Genomic DNA, 18,408 nt, shown 5'->3' with positions numbered 1-18,408 from the left:
GAGCTATTTACCTACGCAAAATAGGATGTTGCCACCCGGTGGCACTACCCTCCCGGCCGATGCCGTCCATTACTGCGTTGTGATTTGTGCTCCTTACATGCGTTTGTATCAAGCCCATGCACTAATTAGGAGACACTGCAAATCACCTATCCGAACACAGTATAGCGCAGCATTGTGGTGCGTCAGATTTTGAAAAGTGGCACGGAGAAAAGGGTCAACTGCGATCAGGAGAGGGGGCCCATCAACCCGTGCTTCTGCTCGACACAAGTGAAAACAGTCAAGAATCAAATCGACGCTCGCTTTTGCGCATGCATCCCGCTGAGTACGACCTGTGACATCGGGCACTACACATGCAGACGCCATTTAATGGATCTGAAACTGGCACGAGCTAAGGGTTACAGTATCTATGTTCGCGCTAAGTAGCTGAGACCATCTGCAAAACACCCGTGAAAGTTGCAAGATATGGTAGTGTATTTGGCCGGCACATGCGGAGAGGGCAGGCCGTGGCAATGTTCAAGGTGTGGATCACATAGTCGAACTTGACCTGGTGAGTTGAATGGGCATGTGAGTGAGTAGGTCAGGTGAGTGAGAGACCATTTAATTTCTACCCAGCTCATTAATTGCACCAACAAAGCGACCATGGCATGCAAGCAGAAAAGATGTGTAAGGAAAGCTTTTTTCAGACTTGATTTAGGCGTGACATGCTTATGTAGACTTGAGCTGTAACTTACCTGCAGTACGTGGGTGATCCACTTATAGCAAAAGTGCAATGTGCTTCACAAAATAAGAAGAAGTTGGATGGTGTATTTGAGTCACGAATATGGCATTGTCATTCGTCTCGTGTCATGTTACTCTCCCACTATGTGAAAGTTAGCCTGATAAACTAAACTGCATATTACGTTGGACGTGTTGAATGAGAAGTAGATGACGTATGATGTTGCTAAGTGCTTCGGTGCTACTCATGATGTCGAGTGCACACCCCAAAAACGGTCATGTCTAGTGAGAGTCCTACCAACGATAACTCTCAGGTAGATAGCTATGCATGCATGAAACACACATTATAACTAGCAGAACGTGTCATGCATGCGGCCAATAGTGCGTGGCCGGAAGCGTACCCAATGTTACAGTTGCATTCAATGTCACGAACAGTAAATTGCCACAGCTGATAGCTGCAGCACGGCACCCGCTGCACCCTGCAGCACATCACTGAGACGTCAGCGCCTAATTAGGATTTGAACCGGTTCTTAGCACGTTTTGACAAGTCTTAAATGCATCGCGTTACATGCCAGGGGCGGCAGCACGAATCTCCAACGCTCCATCCGATGGTAGCCACTAAGGGGGCAGTGCCACCCGGTGGCAACAAATCCACTCTCATTTACCTACCATGCACAGCAGATTTACATTGTAAAAATAAAGTATTGCTTTGCCCTACATGGTACAACAATATACATACTGTCGATCTATTAATAATCATTAGTGGTAGTATAAAACATTCAAAAGTAATAAAATTTATAAATAGGTTTTTCCGGTCACTTAGCGAATGACTACAAACACTAGCACGAGACAAAGGCGTGATGACGCCCTCGTCCCTCCATCACTAGATGCAAAGTTTATCGTAGAAGTTTATTGCACTTGTAAGACCCTAAAAGACCAGACCAGCAACCATCCCTAATGATGACAGCCGTAGATCGGAAAAGACCTTCCATACACTGTTTGTTTTCAACTTTCTGAAGATAGATGCTGACCACTTTAGGGATAGATCTATCACTTTCATCCAAAAGCAAGGGGGTGCAATGAAGACAAATTTATATTTTATCACACTGAGTTATTACACTACTAGGAAAAGGCTTACCACCGGCGACCTAAAAATGCTTACCGCCGGCACTTTCGGATTCGCCAGCGATAACCTCGCCGGTGGTAAGCACTTACCGCCGGCGTCCTCGGATTCGCCGGTGGTAACGTGATGTTATCCCCGGCGCCTTCGCATGCATAAGACCAATGTGCCGGCGGTATGTTATTTAGGATTTTAAAAAAAGAACAATTGACGTAACCCATCCATCACGTCCATATACTATTTATTAGCTTTGCAATAATACATCGGGACACATGTGAATACATCCAGCAAAATTCACAAAAAAATCTACAAAATAAAGTGCTCTAACTTCTCATCACTCATCTGTTCCATCCAAACTCGATAAAGTTTCTCCAGGATATTTGGCTTCCTTAATTGGGAACAGTTATGCCTCTATGAATAGCATCTTCAACTTTCTGTTGTAAACAAGAGAAAACAGTCAGTTATATGCCTCTAATTGACCAGAGTTCACTGCAAGCTAAGAAAAAGGTAAGCACTGGATATACTACAAAATCCCAACCCTATCCCTCAAATAAAGTTGGATAATGCTGAACGATGTACAACAAGAGAATTAAGACTCAAATGTTTAATTTACCATTGACTTAAGATGAAGCCCCCACTTTAACCAATCGAAACAAGAGTGTTCTTTAAACAAGCAGCAGTAGCAAGATGAGGCCAGCAATTTCAGTTTCAATTTTCAGAAACACACATCAGGTTGCTACAGATCATAAAACTTCTGGAGCATCATGAAATATGAGAAGGTCGAATTATGTGTGACCAAGCATGGTTTAATCTGAACATTTAGTCTGATTCTAGTGGTCAGCATATCATTAAGTGTGCTAGAATTACCTCGGATGAGAAAGAAACCAAAAGAATCTGATGCTACTCGAACCGAATCTGAACCCGGTAATTTTCAATCCATCTATAGATCCTCACGCAAATCATTGTTAGAAGCACGTTTAGAATGCAACATATCATCTGTGTGCTCAAAACGAATTACCTTGGGTAAAACAAAATCTACTCAAACCAATTCAAAATAGAATGGATGGATGAAAAAACATAGAAAATCTGGGTCGGAATAGAATGGATGGATGATTTACTCACCATCAGGCCGCAGTTGCAGAGGCTGGGCACCGTGACGGAGCGCCAGTGGACGACTCGAGGAGGCGACAGACGGAATAGATCTCGGGGTCGGAGCCCTTCATGGCGTCGATTGGAGACGGCCCGGACCGAGGAAGAGGCTCACCGGAGCAAATCGTGGTAGTCATGCCGGATCGACTCCGGTCCACTGCCCCTCTCCGCGGGAGCGGCGGCGCCGCCGACAGACCTCGCTTCGTCTTGCCCTTCTTCCTGGCGAGCCGCACCTCCCCGCCGCCACCGTCGTCCATGGCGCAGGAGAGGCCTAGTACCCACCGTCGCTGTTCGATCCGCACCGCCAGCGCCTCCCATGTCTCCTCCGCCGGCGCCGTGATCCTCTCGATGGGGGCTGGTCGTGGACGAGAAGTAGTCTGTTAGCGAGGAGATAAGAAATTCGTGGATGAGATGAGTTTGCGGGGAAGAGATCGAGAGAAACGAGGATATCTCCCGTCCAAACGTGATGCCGTGGCACGTAATAGAAAATTGGGGCAAAATACCCCCGGCGGACGGCCCCAATTCGCCAATGGTAGTGGGCTTTACCCCGGCGCCCCCTAACCAAATTCGCCGGCGGTAATGAAAAGCCCATTCAGCTGCTCTCGACCCAACATATCCCCGGCGTTTGCTGGCCCGTTTCGCCAGCGGTAAACGGTCTATTCCTGGCGCCCCCAAACGTATTCGCCGGCGGTAATGCGAGGCGGGCCTAAAAGGCCTTACCGCCGGCATCTTTAAATCGTACTTGCCAGCGGTAAGAAGTGCGGCTATAAGCCTTTTTCTAGTAGTGTTATTGGCCCATTGCTAACTTATTAAAGCCAGCCTTAAACTTTGGAACCGGTTAATTACAAAATTTTGCAATACACCCCTCTACACAAATACCGGGATATTTACCTACCATTGTCGACTACACGGTAACAATATATTTGTTTTTTGAAAATTCCGTCGATCTATTAATAATCATCAACAACAATATATGTTTTGTGGTTTTCAACCTTTTGGAGATCAGATGGCTGACCATTAGAGATGGATCTATCAGTCTCCTACTCTCGTGCAAAAGTAAGGGAGTGCAATGAAGAGAAACTAGATGATTCCCCGCACGTTGCTGCGGACATCTATGGGAACGAAAAGGCACAAACTAAAACACTTTTATTCATAAGAAGCAATGAAATGTATGGATCGATATGCTTTTATTCATAAGAAGCATAGGTTGAAAAATATTTATATTTTTCAAAATATACATACATGCGTATTACTTGGTAGATTTATGGGCATGTTTATCCACGACAATGCATTTTCTACTTGCATATGAAAACAAATTTGTTAAACAAATTTCCTATTGTTGCCCGTTATGCAAATAATCGTGGCAAAACCTGTAATCTTTGTTTCATGTTCCCGGACATGTAGAAGAAACACTTTGCATATTGAGTTTACCACCTAGGATGCAAAATGAATCTTAAACAATAGTAGAACACATGTTTGTCCAGTATAAATCTGAAGCATGATGATGGTAATATCATCAAATCAATATTTCATATGGATAGCACATTATTGTCATATAGAGTACGATCTAAAGTTAACACTAAAATAAGCATGGCAAAACAACATTATTCAAAAGAAAAGGTAGACAACAACATGGGTCTACCTATATATATCCACAATCGAGTATTTCAGCCTGCCAAAATATATAAGTTTTGTATTCAAGACAGCAATAAATAACATCTACTTGAGATAATAATACACATATCATGCAAAATACATATGGTCCTGTAATTCATACCTGAAGAATATGTGCAGTGTAATGGAGTTAATTTGCTCGTATATGGACAAATTGAGCAAAGATGCACCAAAATTTTGTAGGACAACAGTTTATATTTCCATTACCAGCAACTCATCTAGGTAGTTCATGCAGGAATATCTTATCCTGAATCTCAAAAGGCCCCCAATTAAACAACGTGTTAACCAATTCTTTCATATAGCATGCATCCTCAACCATAGAAATAGCAGATATAAGAGCAAAGCCGAAGTGATTGAGTGTGTCTAAGGAGAATAACAGATAGGCTTTCAGAATGTGGGAATACATGATATATAGCCTTGTACAAGTTTTAGAGTGATTGGCATTTTTAATTACCGTCCATTCACCCCGATCCAACGGCAATAAATAGACGGAACCAAACTAACGGAACCAAAAATATGGGACCGGAACCAAAATCCGTGGGCCTGGAACCTCTAATATATTTAACGAAAATTGTAAAAAACAAACAACCATTCGGTCGGCGAACCATTGGACGAGTCTGCACGCATCTTAAAGTTAAATCACCCAAACGTGGATCGTATGTGTACGTCGTCTCCGTAACATGTCGTACACAAGTAATCGTACCACCCAGTCAAACGAAAAAATAGATCAACCGCACCAAACTACTCAAGCTCTGCATCTCGCCGAGCTGCCGAAGCTCCGGTGCTGGCGAGCATCCAACTCCGCGCCGCCACTTTCTGCTCGCTATCGGCCGCGCGCAGCTCTGCTAGAACTCACCGAAGCGATAGTGCCGGCGAACACCCGATTCATCACCGCCGCCTTCTGCTCGTGAGTAGCCCCCAGTGGGTTCGCTGCTTCTCATGGAAGCGACGGCACTAGCGAGCGCCCGATTCCTCTGAAGGCAGAAAGGAAGCCCCAGCACATGCGATTCCATTCCTTTCTTCCCCACGTGTGTTTGTACCATACTTTTTTTTCCAGAGATTGGGCGTTGTATTATGCAGTAGTTACTATCTTGTTCAGAAATTTCTGACTGCTAGTGCTTGCAAGGTGCAACAGAGTTTGATTGACATGGAAAGTTGTCTTGTTTATCTAGTTTTTTTTTATCTTGATTGCAGGCATTACAGTACTGAAGTGCTCTGCTTCTTGATAGTAACACTTGAAGAATTTCAGGTACTATCTTGTTCAGATAACGAAGCAGATTTCTTGAAGAATTTCAGACTACATATATTCATCTAGCAGAGCTTCTATCTTCCATCTCAAGAAAGCTTGCCATTCGAATGGTGGATAGCCAGCAAGGCTTCTACGGTTGTAAATGTGCTCACTACAGTGCTAGTACCTTCCCTGTAGTCACAGTTGTTCTGCGTGATACATGTCTATTTGAGGTGAAGAAATAGTTGTTGCTACTACACTTGGTGTTGATGAGATATTAGAGCACTGTACTAGTATATTTTGTGTAGCACAGGGATTGTGAAATTGCATGTAAATATATGAAAATACCAGTGTATATATCTATATTGATGAATGAATGAACATTTGGTTTGTTGCTCTCGAGTTTGAGATTTTTTGCAATATTTTACTGAAAAGGGAGTAATGCTCCTGTTTCTGTGTACTCGCTACTCAGTAATACTTCATAATGCTTACATGAGCTAAATTTTCGATGGGCTTGAGATGATAATTTAGTGAACATGGTGCAAGCAAGCACTTGAGGTCCAGTGCATCATTAGGGAAATAATTTACTAACCAAAGTTCCAACAATTTTAGCAAGCATAGAAGAATCAAAGAGAAGCACTGCCACAGGGTAAACACAAATTAACATACAAATTTGTGTCAAGGGCATGATGCTGATGCGATACAAATTAACAATTACTCACTGTAATGATCTAGTGCAGCATTACACATATTGTAGTTATAAAAGTTGCATTGGTATGTGACCGCAAGAAGGAACACACATTATTACTATGCCTACTCCTTCCATTTTCTGAGATTCACTACATCAAAATCCAATCTTCTCGAAGGGTGCAGCAGCTCTGAAGATCCATCATTTTAAAGTAGAAGGTATGTATATGCTCCTTGCACAACAAACCTTTGGATTCATATCTTGTACAAGAACATGATATGATCACATCTCATAATTAAGGATAACTAGTGCGCCATCCTCAAATATTACAGGCTTGACCTTATAAGTCTTGACTGTTCATATCGTGGAAATCAACTCTGCAACTTGCCGCCAGGATGTCCGCCTTCAGATATGGTAACATTCTCATAATTAAGGATAACTAGTGCCCCATCCTCAAATATGTATGCTCTTGTTAGCTGATGGTAAAGCTAATGGTTTACCTTTGGATATCTACACTATAAAACTACCTTCAGATTTTTCAATGTCTGCTTTTGTCCAAGGACATGCGAGTATCAACAGTTAAATGGCAGCGGAGACCAACTGTCCTTATCAATAAAGCAGGGACGCTGAGTTTAACCAAAAGTCAGAGACGCCATGTGAAGACTGGTCATATATACCGGGGAGTTGATCATGTATCCATGTCAGCAATGAGCTAAGGGCCATATCTTCCTGCATATCAAATACAAACTAACAATTAGATTTCTTAGAACAGCCAGCATGTGTTAGAGTAACCAAGTAATTCCTTACATTTCCTCTGTAATGAATGGACAAGTAAACATCGAGTGCTCTAACGCCTATAAGATTAAGGCAAAAGGCCGCAAATTTTCCTAGCGCCTATAATATTAATACAAGTTGAAACCATTTCTTACCTCTACAGTCAAAACCGCCAACCTGATCTACATTTTTAGCAACTAAAATTAGCATAAGCTCTTCACTTTTGCATGGCCATGCGGCACTATTGACAGTGAGCTCAGGCAGTACTGAACACACAAAAATCCAGCAGGACTAGGTATTTTCTTTTGACAGAGGTACACCTCGATTAGCCACTAGGAGATAGAAATTCCCAAATACTGAATTTGATTCGAACCTAGTTGCAGACATTGTCCCATTAATCTTTCTTTTAGGTATGCAGTAACAAGCAACTGATGGATCACATAAACATATTTTCTTTCTATCTGAACATTGTTGCTTAATGAGAACAAATGGCATTATGTAAATGTGGTTGTCTGACTTTCAACTCATTTGAACAGAGTCATATGCTATGGGTCATGAAAGTGTTTAGTAGTGTCATATACTATGAATTTGCTGCATCTGCCACTGTAGGATCTGCACGGATGGTAAACCTTAATAATTTAGGAGATTGTTCATTTTATGGTATTATGCATTGCATTTCGTATTCTTCTTAGTTCCAGTTTTTATGGATATCTTCTTTTGGTTGTAAACCTCATCGAGTTCTGTATTAGTTTGTGCTCTGATCTCCTTTATATGCTTCTACAGAACCAGAAACATCTGTACTCATTTCAAAACAGTAGTGGTCAGGGTTAACTAGACTCTTCTGAAATGCATTCTATCTTCATTTGGGTGCTTTACAGAAGTTAGAAAAGGAAAAAAATCAGAATACTAAGACGGATCAGCAAGTTATGATGTCAGACATTACAAACCAGAAGGCATACAAGGAATCTCATATTTTGATGATGGCTGATCATGTGTGATTATATTTTCTGGGACAGTTTTTGTAAACTAATAAAATTTCCAGATAGTTTGATGTGATATAGATTGAGGGATTTGGACCTACAAGAAATCTCACATTTTCGTGATGACCTGATCATGCGGTGTTCTGTTTCCTGAAAGTTTACACTTTGATGTAATATAGCCACAGTTCATGAAGATGCTCATAAACCAAGAATTGTCTACATAATACAAGAAGTGCCAACAGTGTTCAACAAGACTGACCTTGAGGCAGTGGCGTCTGATCCGCGGGCGAGGAGGAGGGTGGTGGCCGCCGACTCCGATCCCGCTGTTCAGGCCGGTGGCTCCGATCCCGCCGTTGAGCAGAGCGGTGGTGTTCCAGCGGACTGGATCTCGGCTTAGGCGGCCGGGATCTCGCTGATGAGGAGGGGGCAGCACTCGCCACGGTGAGAGAAGGCCTGGGAGACAAGGAAGGAGACGAGGAAGGGCTGGATGACCGCAGCAGCGGCAGCGCTCATCAAGTAGTAGAAGGCCACGAGGAGAGGGAGACGAGGATGGTCAACGACCTTGGTGTCTCCTTTTGATTTTGATGAATCAATCATGGCCGACGATCACTTTTGACCCTTCCAACACATATTTTGAGTGATTAAAGCATTATAGCTATTACGTAAAAGTTGTTCGTTGATTTAATCAACGGTCAGAAAAAAATTAGACATGACGGAACCAAATTTAGAGATGACGGAACCAAGGTTCCGTACCAATCACCATAAAAGAGCTCATAGCCTTGAGGTGTAAGACAAATACATGCTGACATTTGTAGTTCTGAACTTGATAATTCGCCTTCATCTATTGATATATAACAATCAAATAATAGCCCTGCAGAATCCGTTTTGAATTGCTTCAAAGATTCTATTAACATGAGCCGTGCGACACCTCATAAATGACAGGTAGTGATCCTAGAAGGAGGAAAAAGATCAGTAGTACCTAAGCTGCCGAAACCAGTACAAAGTAGCATCACATTGTTTTAAGACGATACACTAAGACTGGGAGAATTAGCTAACCTAAATCCAAATGATCTGCATAAATCATATGAAATAGCTCAGTTACAACATCTTATGGGTACTGCAAATCTCAGTTTCGCACATACAGAATAAAATAACCAGGAATCCAGGAATATGCAGACGGACAGCCGGAGACCTAGAGGACAGAGATATATGAACCTGTGAATAAGCAAACCATCGTTGAGACTTTGAGAGTAAATGATTCAGAGCATCTCCACTCGTCTCCCCACAGAGCCCCCCACGGCCACTTTTTTTCATCCGGACGGCGAAAAACGGCCCAGTCAGGCCCCCGGTTCCTCGTTTTGGTCCGGATTTGAGCCTATTTCCATCCGGACTCCCCATGCCATCCTCGGTTTCCCGGGGGTCTCCCGGGGACTCCGGATGAAGCTAAACCAACCGTTCACGCCCACGTGTCTCTTCTTTCGTCCGGATTCCCCGAGCCATCCTCTTTTCCCCGAGAAACGCCGCTTGGGGAGCACACGACTGGGAAACTACTCCTCCCCACGCCAAATCTTCCTCCAATCCGGACGAAAATTTCGCCGGATTTGGGCGTGGGGAGCGCCAACGAGTGGGGATGCTCTCAGACCCAGTAATCGCTATATGAGGGGAGTGGAAGACATGATGCAGGTAGACAAAAGAGATGTACTCAATCAGGGATGGTGGCGTTGCTACCAGGACTGCCCGCATCCATGAGTCACTATGTACTCGATCCTAGATCCCTTGAAACCAATCAGGGCTGGTGGCATCCTGGAGATGACGGCTTCTTCCTGACTAACGCATCTGTTGTGTGCCGCCCGACCTATGCGAACCGACAAACGGACTGGTGTTGGGCGCGGCATGGCCTGATTTTTATGATGGTGGTGGCGACGGATGAGTTCCATGGAGCAGTTTCCGATGGTAATTGCTAGGATTTATGAGGCGTTTTCATCGGGATTTAGGTCGTGGATGGAATTTTCGTGGGGAGGAGAAAGGAAGGTCGCGGCCGGTCACTTGCGGAAGAGGAACAGCGGTTCTGTTTTTTTTTCACACTGCAAGCCCACGAGGATGGGTGCCGAGCAATCCTGCAAGCGAGGTTGCGAGCCCACGAACTGCCAGCGATTCAACATCGGTCCATCCCATCTAAGAAGAATCTTGGGGCGATGCAAGAAGAGCCAGATGCTCTCGGTGATTGCACGGGACGGGAGAAAAGGAGGAGCTACCAGCGAACCTGACAGGCGACAACGCTGCGGGAGGAAATTTTTTAACCGGTGACGTGGCTTGCTGAGAGATCAGCAAAATGGGGCCATCTATTAAGAAAGAGAAGATTTATATTTTTCTACACTGAGTTATTGGCCGAATGGTAACTTACAGCCTTAAACTTTGGAACCTGTTAATTACAAAATTTGCAATACACCTCTACACATAGACTCGGCTATTTATTTACCACGCACAACATATTTGCATTCTAAAGATAAAATGATGCCTTACCCTACATGATAGTGCAACAATATATACATATATAGACCACACCATAATAATATGTTTTCTTTTTGCAACAAATCCACCGATTTATTAATATCATCATCGCCAATACAAACTTATGTTTCTTTTTTGCAAAAAAATGTGTTTTACTACACTGAGTTATTAGCCATGTGTTAACTTATTACAGCCTTAAATTTTTGAACCTGTTAATTACAAAGGTTAAAATACACCCCTCTACACATATACCGTGCTATTTACCTACCACACACAGAGGATTTGCATTTTAAAAATAAAATTGTTGCCTCCCCCTACATGATACAGCAATATACATACATATAATTGTCGACTACACAGTAACAACATGCTCATCGTGGCATATACCACTGAACAATCTGACGGAGACTGCCAGTGCTTGGTGGTTCTTCAGGAAACGGTCACATCCAATCAACATAGTCAGAGGATGATTTTGTGTCTCTTTTGGGCCTCCTGTACCTATTGTTCTCGAATGTTGCTTTTGATGTGAGCGAATACAGAACTTCTGCTTCAGAGAGGTCGTGCGGCGTCATCAACACGCTGTAAGCATACACCCATATATGGGAAAGAGGGAAAGGAATTAGTGTAATTAACTAGCACTAAAGCACAAATAAAAGAACTCCACACATATTTCATCTGACAAATATTTTTTGTGGGTAGGAGATACATCCAAATTATACTCATGTATCAAGAATAGCAAGCTCCTTTCTTTCCGACAGAAGTGTGATAAACTGAATATAACATGTTTCACTGGGGCTCTGTTTTCACTTACCAACTGACAAGAATTATAGATAAAATGGAATATGGAATTAGAAGAAACTCATGAAAGAGTAGAAGCCATAACTAGGTAGATATAAAAGCCCTTGGTAATCCATAAAACTATAGTTCACAGAGGGTAATATTTACCTAGAAAGTACATCCTCCAAGATAGCACGTTGGCAAGGTGTCACATAGTATATGCAGTTTCTCGGACACTGACCGACAGCAAGTTGGACAAGGTAATTGTCACCATGACCTGAAAATGAAAGGTTACACCATTGAGGAAAAGGATCGGCAGCTTTACAAAATTTGCGAGCACACTGGTAGATATACTGTGCAGGTTTCTCATTAGACGGACCAAATAGGATGTTCAATCTACCTTGAGATTTTGCACGAGCTGTACCAATGTCATCTGCATATGCAAATGCATGAGGTGCCCTTTTAACACAAGAATATGGGCATCCTGCAGATGATATCACGGATCATCAGATAACATTGCCAAAACATATCAAGTTGTACATGCGGTTTGTATTGTACTCCATGAAACATGTATGTTATAACTCTAAAAACAAGGAAACCAACCAAACTCCCCTTCTTCATCAAATAAACGCAATATCATACCTAATGGCTAACATGTACAGATTCTGAAGAATTGTTCAAATCGAAAGCACATGCTGTACTAGCAGAACGATTAGCATGATATCAATCATGTAAAGTTAAGAGTAATAATAGGAGAATAAATGTGATTCAGTAAATATTTAGTTTCTCCCTGCCAATGGAAGCACTTAGTATTTAATTAGCACCTGATTTCATCCTTCAAGCCAACTGCAGTATAGAATAAATTTGGGTAAAGACTGAGAAACAATATGGATGCGACAAGTACCGGTGCCAATGCATAGAAGTTCATTGACAAATATGTTGTAAGCTTCACACTCAGGTTCATCAAATGGGTTAATATTGTTCCTGCACAGGCATTGCAATACATACATAAGTTGGATTTCCCAACTTGGGCATAACTGAATAAACCAATGTTTCTTATTGCAAAGTTGGTTTCCTTGTTGACCGAGGAGAAGAGAAGAGAAGGTCAACACGTGGAAAGAAGAATAGCACATGTATGAATGATCGTATACGCGGCGGACATAGGGGTGGGCATAAATTGCAAAATCCAGGACTCGAACTCGAGACACTGGGCTCTGATACCATGTCAAGCTTCATGCACTAGCCAACGCAACCAAAAGTCCGAACTGATGAAAAGAGCTAGGCAATCCACTTATACATATCAACAGGATTAAGAGATGAGCTACCAGCTAAGTCCACAAAACACAGCCAGATCTTATTGAGTTGATTTAGTGAGCGATGTACCTTAAACCTCATCAACATATACTAACCCACACATTTTTTACATTACATTGTAGTAATGGACACAGCAGTTTTCCAGAACATACAATAAACGTGCATAGTATATAATGTAGGAACATTGATGGGGACATACCTAGTGCAAACCATGAGTTGGGTAATCAGCTTTTCATTATGTGCCATCTACAAAGCACCTAACCGTTGTGGTGTCCCTTTCCTTTTCTCAAGAACAATTCTCAGGCCGCCCTATTACAGCTGTATCCTACTCTCTCTTTGACCAATCATCATTTTACATATACATGTTTCATAATTTTACTACATGGATAGTTTTCATATATAATATTCCCAGGATCCATCACTGGAATTTTATTCACTGTGCGCCAAACAAACTCAAGATTGTCAAGACAAACAGGCGAACAGCTAATATGACTTTGACTTGCAGCACTGAACACTACTAGAAAAGCAGCTATAAATAGGAAGCCCACCAGTGGCGCATACATGGGGTGGCGCGGCATGCCTACATAGTGGTGGTGCGCCACGCGTACGTGGCCTGCCCGTGGCGCATTTTTAGATGCGGTGCGCCACGCCTACTTGCTGGCCTGGGGAGCTGCCCGGCCACCCTTACCCGTGGTGCACCGTAGTTTAGTGCGCCATGGGTACCAGATGTAGCTGTGGCGCAGCACATGGTGCGCCATGGCGCGCGCCGTGGACATGCACCACAGGTAATGAATTTGGTGCGCCACGGGTGGGCTTTTTTCTAGTAGTGGAAGTTCATATGGACGGAACCAAATGTTACATGCTTATCTACAATAGTACGGTACATAAAAAGGCTATTCCAATCAACATTGAATTATATGTTAAAGAGCACATTGCAGCTTGGACTAAGCATTGTATCACCAGTTGCACCATATATGTTGAAATCATGACTTAACACTGGTGGGCAAGTATACTTTTTCACTTTCGACCAGATGAGATTGGTTCAGATGAATACCGGCTATTCTAGTTAGCCAGCCTCACATGTCAATGCCACTAAGGTCAACAAGCGTAATCAGGCAACAATAATCTCTAAGTTGGTTTACTGAATTCTTTGACGGTGGTGACACGAGCCTATTGGCTGGGATAAAGTTGGCATCACCTGCTTACTGGCCCTCACAAATCCAATTGGGAGCAGTTCTCAGCTTGCGTTTACTGGCCCCCACAAATCCTACTGAACAAGCAAGTTTTCCACTTAGGGTGAATGATGTAAGCATGATTTGAATATGCATGGTGCAAACTGCTACTGGTGACACAATAACTGGTCCAAACAGTAATTCACTCTATGTGAAGTACAAGCTGATGGAAGTATTCGCTACCTTTCGACCATCATTCCTTGGTTACCGGATAATATCTGTGTCAAATGAAGCAGCGTAACCGTAAATCATAGCGGTTTGTAAAGAGCAATAATTACCGAAAAGGATAATGCAGAGTTATTTGCTAACAACATGATTTCACATAACTTTGATTTTAGATGCATAAGGTTGAAAATGATGGAACGAAAAGAGCTGAATACATGCACCTCTCCATATATTCTCGTTTTGTTTGTACCTATATGCCCCTCCTCTACATCATTTAGTTCTTTCGAGGATAAAATCTTTTTTTAGAAAAATATAATACGTACTATGTGGCATTGTTTACAAAGTACATCAGAGCCATGCATATATAAACATGTATAGGAACCTTTGAATTGCAAGAACACAAACTAAGGATTATAAACAAACAGTGTACACCACCAAATTCAGAAGTGGCATTTTCAGGGAGCCTTAAGAGCATCTCCAGCCAAGTCCCCCAAATCGTCCCCCAAACCGTGCCGGATTGAGCGTTTGGGGGACGTGTTTCGTTCGTGCCGCGTTTGGGGGACGTCGCTCCCCAGTCGCGTCCCCCAAACAAAATTTCGCAAATTTTAAACTTAACTAGATTCGATTAGATTCGTCCAAACTTACATAGATTCGAACGAAATTTGACTAACTTTAAAACTAAACCTAATCTAGAACCACTTGCGGCGGCCGGAGGCGTCGTAGTACTGCTGGAAGTTGTACATCTCGTCGGTGACGACCTCCTCGCTTGACGCGCTCGTCGACGGGCTCGTCCACGGGCTCGTCCTTCACCAAGCCGCTTGGTCCTGCCTCGCCGTCGTCGGTGAGGTCCACCAGCGGCTTGCCGGAGTCGCGGATGGACATGGCGATCGCCGCGTCCGGGTCGCCTCTCCAGCGTCCTTGTCGTCCATGGACGCCAAGAACGCCGCCCGCAGCCCCGGGCAGTCCTCGGGGTCGTCGCTGCCGGCGATGAGTCGGCCGCCGCCGCTCGTACTCCGCCGCCAGCGCCGCCGCGACGCTTCCTCCGGCTCCTCCTTCACCTCCGGCTTCGGGATGAGGAGGGCGCCGCCGCGCCTCCCTTGCTGCCGCCGGCTGCCGCTGCCGCCACGCCTCGTGTTGACGGGCGTCGCCGGCTCCTCCTTCACCTCCCGTTTGGGAACGGTGTACGGCGCCGATCGGTAAGACGAGGACGGCATCGATCGCGCCGGTCCCGAGGAAGAAGAGTGCGAGGAGGACGAGTACGTCGTCCTCCTCGGCTGCCATTGAGGAGACGGCGGCCGCGACGACGGCATCTCCAGCCTTGGAGCGCCGTTGCGGATGCCGCGGATGACGTTGTCGAGGGTGCGCCCCGAACGCCCCGAACGGGCGCGGCCGTCCTTGTTCCAGCTATTGGGGCCGCCGACGAGGTTGTCGGTGCTGCGCATCTCGATGTCGTACTTCGCCTTGAAGTACGTCGTCCACCAGGCGTCGTTGTTGTCGACCGCCCACGTCGGATCCAACCGCTCCGGGCGGTGAGTTGAGCCCGACGGGCCTTGACGGCGTCCCACCATTGCTCCGTGCGCGGCTCGGCGGCGGCGGAACGCCAATGCCGTTCACGGCCATCTTCCGGCCCGCCGCGCTTGGCAGCCCGCATGTCCGGCGGGACCGGATACCGGGCGTGGTACAGCGCCCACGCCTCCGCCACGGTGAGGCTGCCGCGGCCGAAGCCGTTCGCCGCGGCGATCTTGCGGGAGGACGAGCTCGACATTTTTGAGCGGCGAGGAGAGGATCCGGAAGGGGGAGGTGGCGGCGACGAGAAGGATTATGATGAGCGGCGCTAACTGGAGGGCGTCTTAAAACAGCGGCGGCAGCGGGTGGTTGCACGCAATAACTCCGGCGCGGACGGCCACGCGGCCATGCACGACGAGACGCGTCCCTGCGTCGCTCGGGAAAACAGGGACGCCATTAACGTCGCTTGACCAAAGGTAGGCGACGGGGTTTTAGCCTTCCGTGCCGCCGACGCGTCGGGCCCGCGTCGGTTGGCCTCGCTTTCGTTGTGTCCGGCGTCCCCGGAGCGTCCCCTGTGGGACGGGGACGGGCTCGGGGCGCCGGACACCGTATCGGGCCGCGCCGGACAAAAATGGGCTTTGGGGGACGCGGCTGGAACGCTTTTTTTGTCCGCGGCGCCCCAAATCTTGGGGGACGCGACTGGAGATGCTCTAAGACCAAATTAGCTCGGTTGGTTCTGATGGTTCAATTTGATTATTACTACAAATGTAATCGTTATGGCAGCACTAAAAGTAACTTCTACGAAATGCAGGCATCTTACGAGCAGCTGAGCATAGTTACCTCATAGGCCTCGAGTACTCGTCTCATTACTAAATCTGCATTCTCTGTGTCCTTGCAAACATCAGGATGGAATTCCTTTACCTGTAACAAGAACTCGCAGTCTTAACTCACTAGGGAATAAAGCTGGGGTGATGGAGCACGACATATCAAGGGATGTGTTGCCTGAGGTTTTTCCAAATATACAGTGCCCAGAGTTGAGTTCAACAGTACGTTGTCTGTATAAATTATAAAACGACTAGCACGAACAGAATATATTTGAATTGGCACTGCGAAAAAACAGTATAGCAAATATTCAGTTCTAGGATTTAAGAAAACATTTTTATTTTGCAGAGACGATGATTTGTTGTGACTCGCAAACACCTTAGAGGCACCATTAAAATGAGCGTTCAAAGCGGCTGAACTGAGCAAGCGAAGCCGTAACAACATGTTGCAGGACGTGGGAGCGATGCATTACCCGGGCGCGGAAGGCGGCCTTGAGCTGCGCGGCGGAGCAGGCGGCCGAGGCGTCGAGGCCGAGGATCTGGAAGGGCGTGGCGAGCGGATCCAGTATCCTCCCCGCATCCCCCTCGCTGCCGCCGTGCGCCGAGATGGGGAGCGTGCGGCGGGCGCCGCCACGCCGGGGGGACACCAACGGCACGCTCCGGCCGAAGGAGGACGCGTGGCTCCTCGGCGGGAACGAGGGTAGGGAAGCCACCGGAGCTGCCATCCCGCCATTACTTTCTCTTCTCTTTTCTCCTGGTGCTCGCGCCTCGCGATGCTGTGTGGAGGTGGTCCGCTCCCGTGTTTTTCTTGGAACCTTTCACCGGCGACCCTGATTTTAAAAAAATCTCAAATGGTATTTTAGAGTTTCAGAAAATAAACCATGCAAGTACATATTATCCGGATACGTGCACAACTCGTGCACTGCTGAAATATCATCATTATACATGTTCTAACATAAACGGCCACACGATCTCTAGTCCCCAAGCCTTCGTTCAACGTGTTGAGGGAGGCTCGCTGCCTCTCACTACCAAATTGTCTGGGCCATAGTGAAGACAATGTTTTGAATTTTTTACACGAATCTACTTATGTGTTTTTGCAGCAATGCTACATCTACGGGAGGAAGTTTACGGGATAGCACTTACGGGATGAGGTGGAGGCAGGCGATTTGTTGCAGTTTTTTTCCTTCCGCGTTTTCAGGATCCTGGTGCACCCACTAATTCACCACGTCATCCCGTAAAATTATTCCCGTAGCAAGTTTGTGTAAGTCTAAGATTATTGGTGTTTTAATGTAGTCTTGATGTGGGAATGTGTCGTGATTGAGGTGATACTAGTTCATTCCAATTTTGCCCCTATCTTTTTTTTTCAAGAACACGCGCGAGCGCCGCATGTCTTCATTCATTAAGGAAGAAAGAGGTTCATTACAAGCAAGGGTAACAGGTCAAATCTGCCACGATTCGACCCCTCCCCAACACCCACACAACACTAGGTTGTGATTCTCGCTACCCTAGAGTCCACTCCACCGCCGGCATCCCAAAGCCCAGCTCTACCCCATTGTGCAAATTCTCCTTTAATCCTCTTTTCTCAATTAATGACATGTCATGTCATCAAAATACTTAGTTGGCATTGCATGTTGTTGATGTTACTACCTATATTACTCCTCACTATGAGTAGTCTTAGACGTTTAGGAGTAACGTATGCATGCGTCTGTAGTGTTACTTGTCCTAGTAGATGAAAAGGTACCGAGTGTTCATTTC

The 18,408-nt window shown here is 45.3% G+C and overlaps 1 protein-coding gene and 1 long non-coding RNA gene across 2 annotated transcripts; both read right to left on the bottom strand.

Annotated features, from left to right (window-relative positions):
* Positions 1-2,035: 2,035 nt before the first annotated feature.
* Positions 2,036-3,072, bottom strand: LOC124647348. The gene is made up of 2 exons (XR_006986417.1): positions 2,957-3,072; positions 2,036-2,268 (listed from the first exon to the last, which is right to left on the bottom strand). It is a non-coding gene; the product is annotated as an uncharacterized LOC124647348 (long non-coding RNA).
* A 7,931-nt stretch (positions 3,073-11,003) lies between these two features.
* Positions 11,004-17,393, bottom strand: LOC124706627. The gene is made up of 7 exons (XM_047238305.1): positions 17,127-17,393; positions 16,673-16,753; positions 14,345-14,379; positions 12,520-12,599; positions 12,016-12,099; positions 11,784-11,892; positions 11,004-11,417 (listed from the first exon to the last, which is right to left on the bottom strand). The coding sequence occupies exons 1-7, from the start codon at positions 17,376-17,378 to the stop codon at positions 11,279-11,281; spliced, it is 780 nt and encodes a 259-aa protein (XP_047094261.1). The 5' UTR covers positions 17,379-17,393; the 3' UTR covers positions 11,004-11,278.
* Positions 17,394-18,408: the final 1,015 nt, after the last annotated feature.

Source organism: Lolium rigidum, chromosome 4, assembly GCF_022539505.1.
Source record: "Lolium rigidum isolate FL_2022 chromosome 4, APGP_CSIRO_Lrig_0.1, whole genome shotgun sequence".
Lineage (NCBI taxonomy): Eukaryota > Viridiplantae > Streptophyta > Magnoliopsida > Poales > Poaceae > Lolium > Lolium rigidum.
The sequence above is the reverse complement of the archived record's forward strand: the minus strand, read 5'-3'. Positions and strand labels throughout refer to the sequence as shown.

Coding starts and splice junctions, on each gene's coding strand:
- LOC124706627 (XM_047238305.1), bottom strand. CDS start 17,378: ATGGCAGCTCCGGTGGCTTCCCTACCCTCGTTCCCGCCGAGGAGCCAC. Junction 12,600..14,344: donor CAAGGAATGATGGTCGAAAG/GTAGCGAATACT, acceptor ATGCCTGTGCAG/GAACAATATTAACCCATTTG. Junction 11,418..11,783: donor TTGGAGGATGTACTTTCTAG/GTAAATATTACC, acceptor GTATGCTTACAG/CGTGTTGATGACGCCGCACG.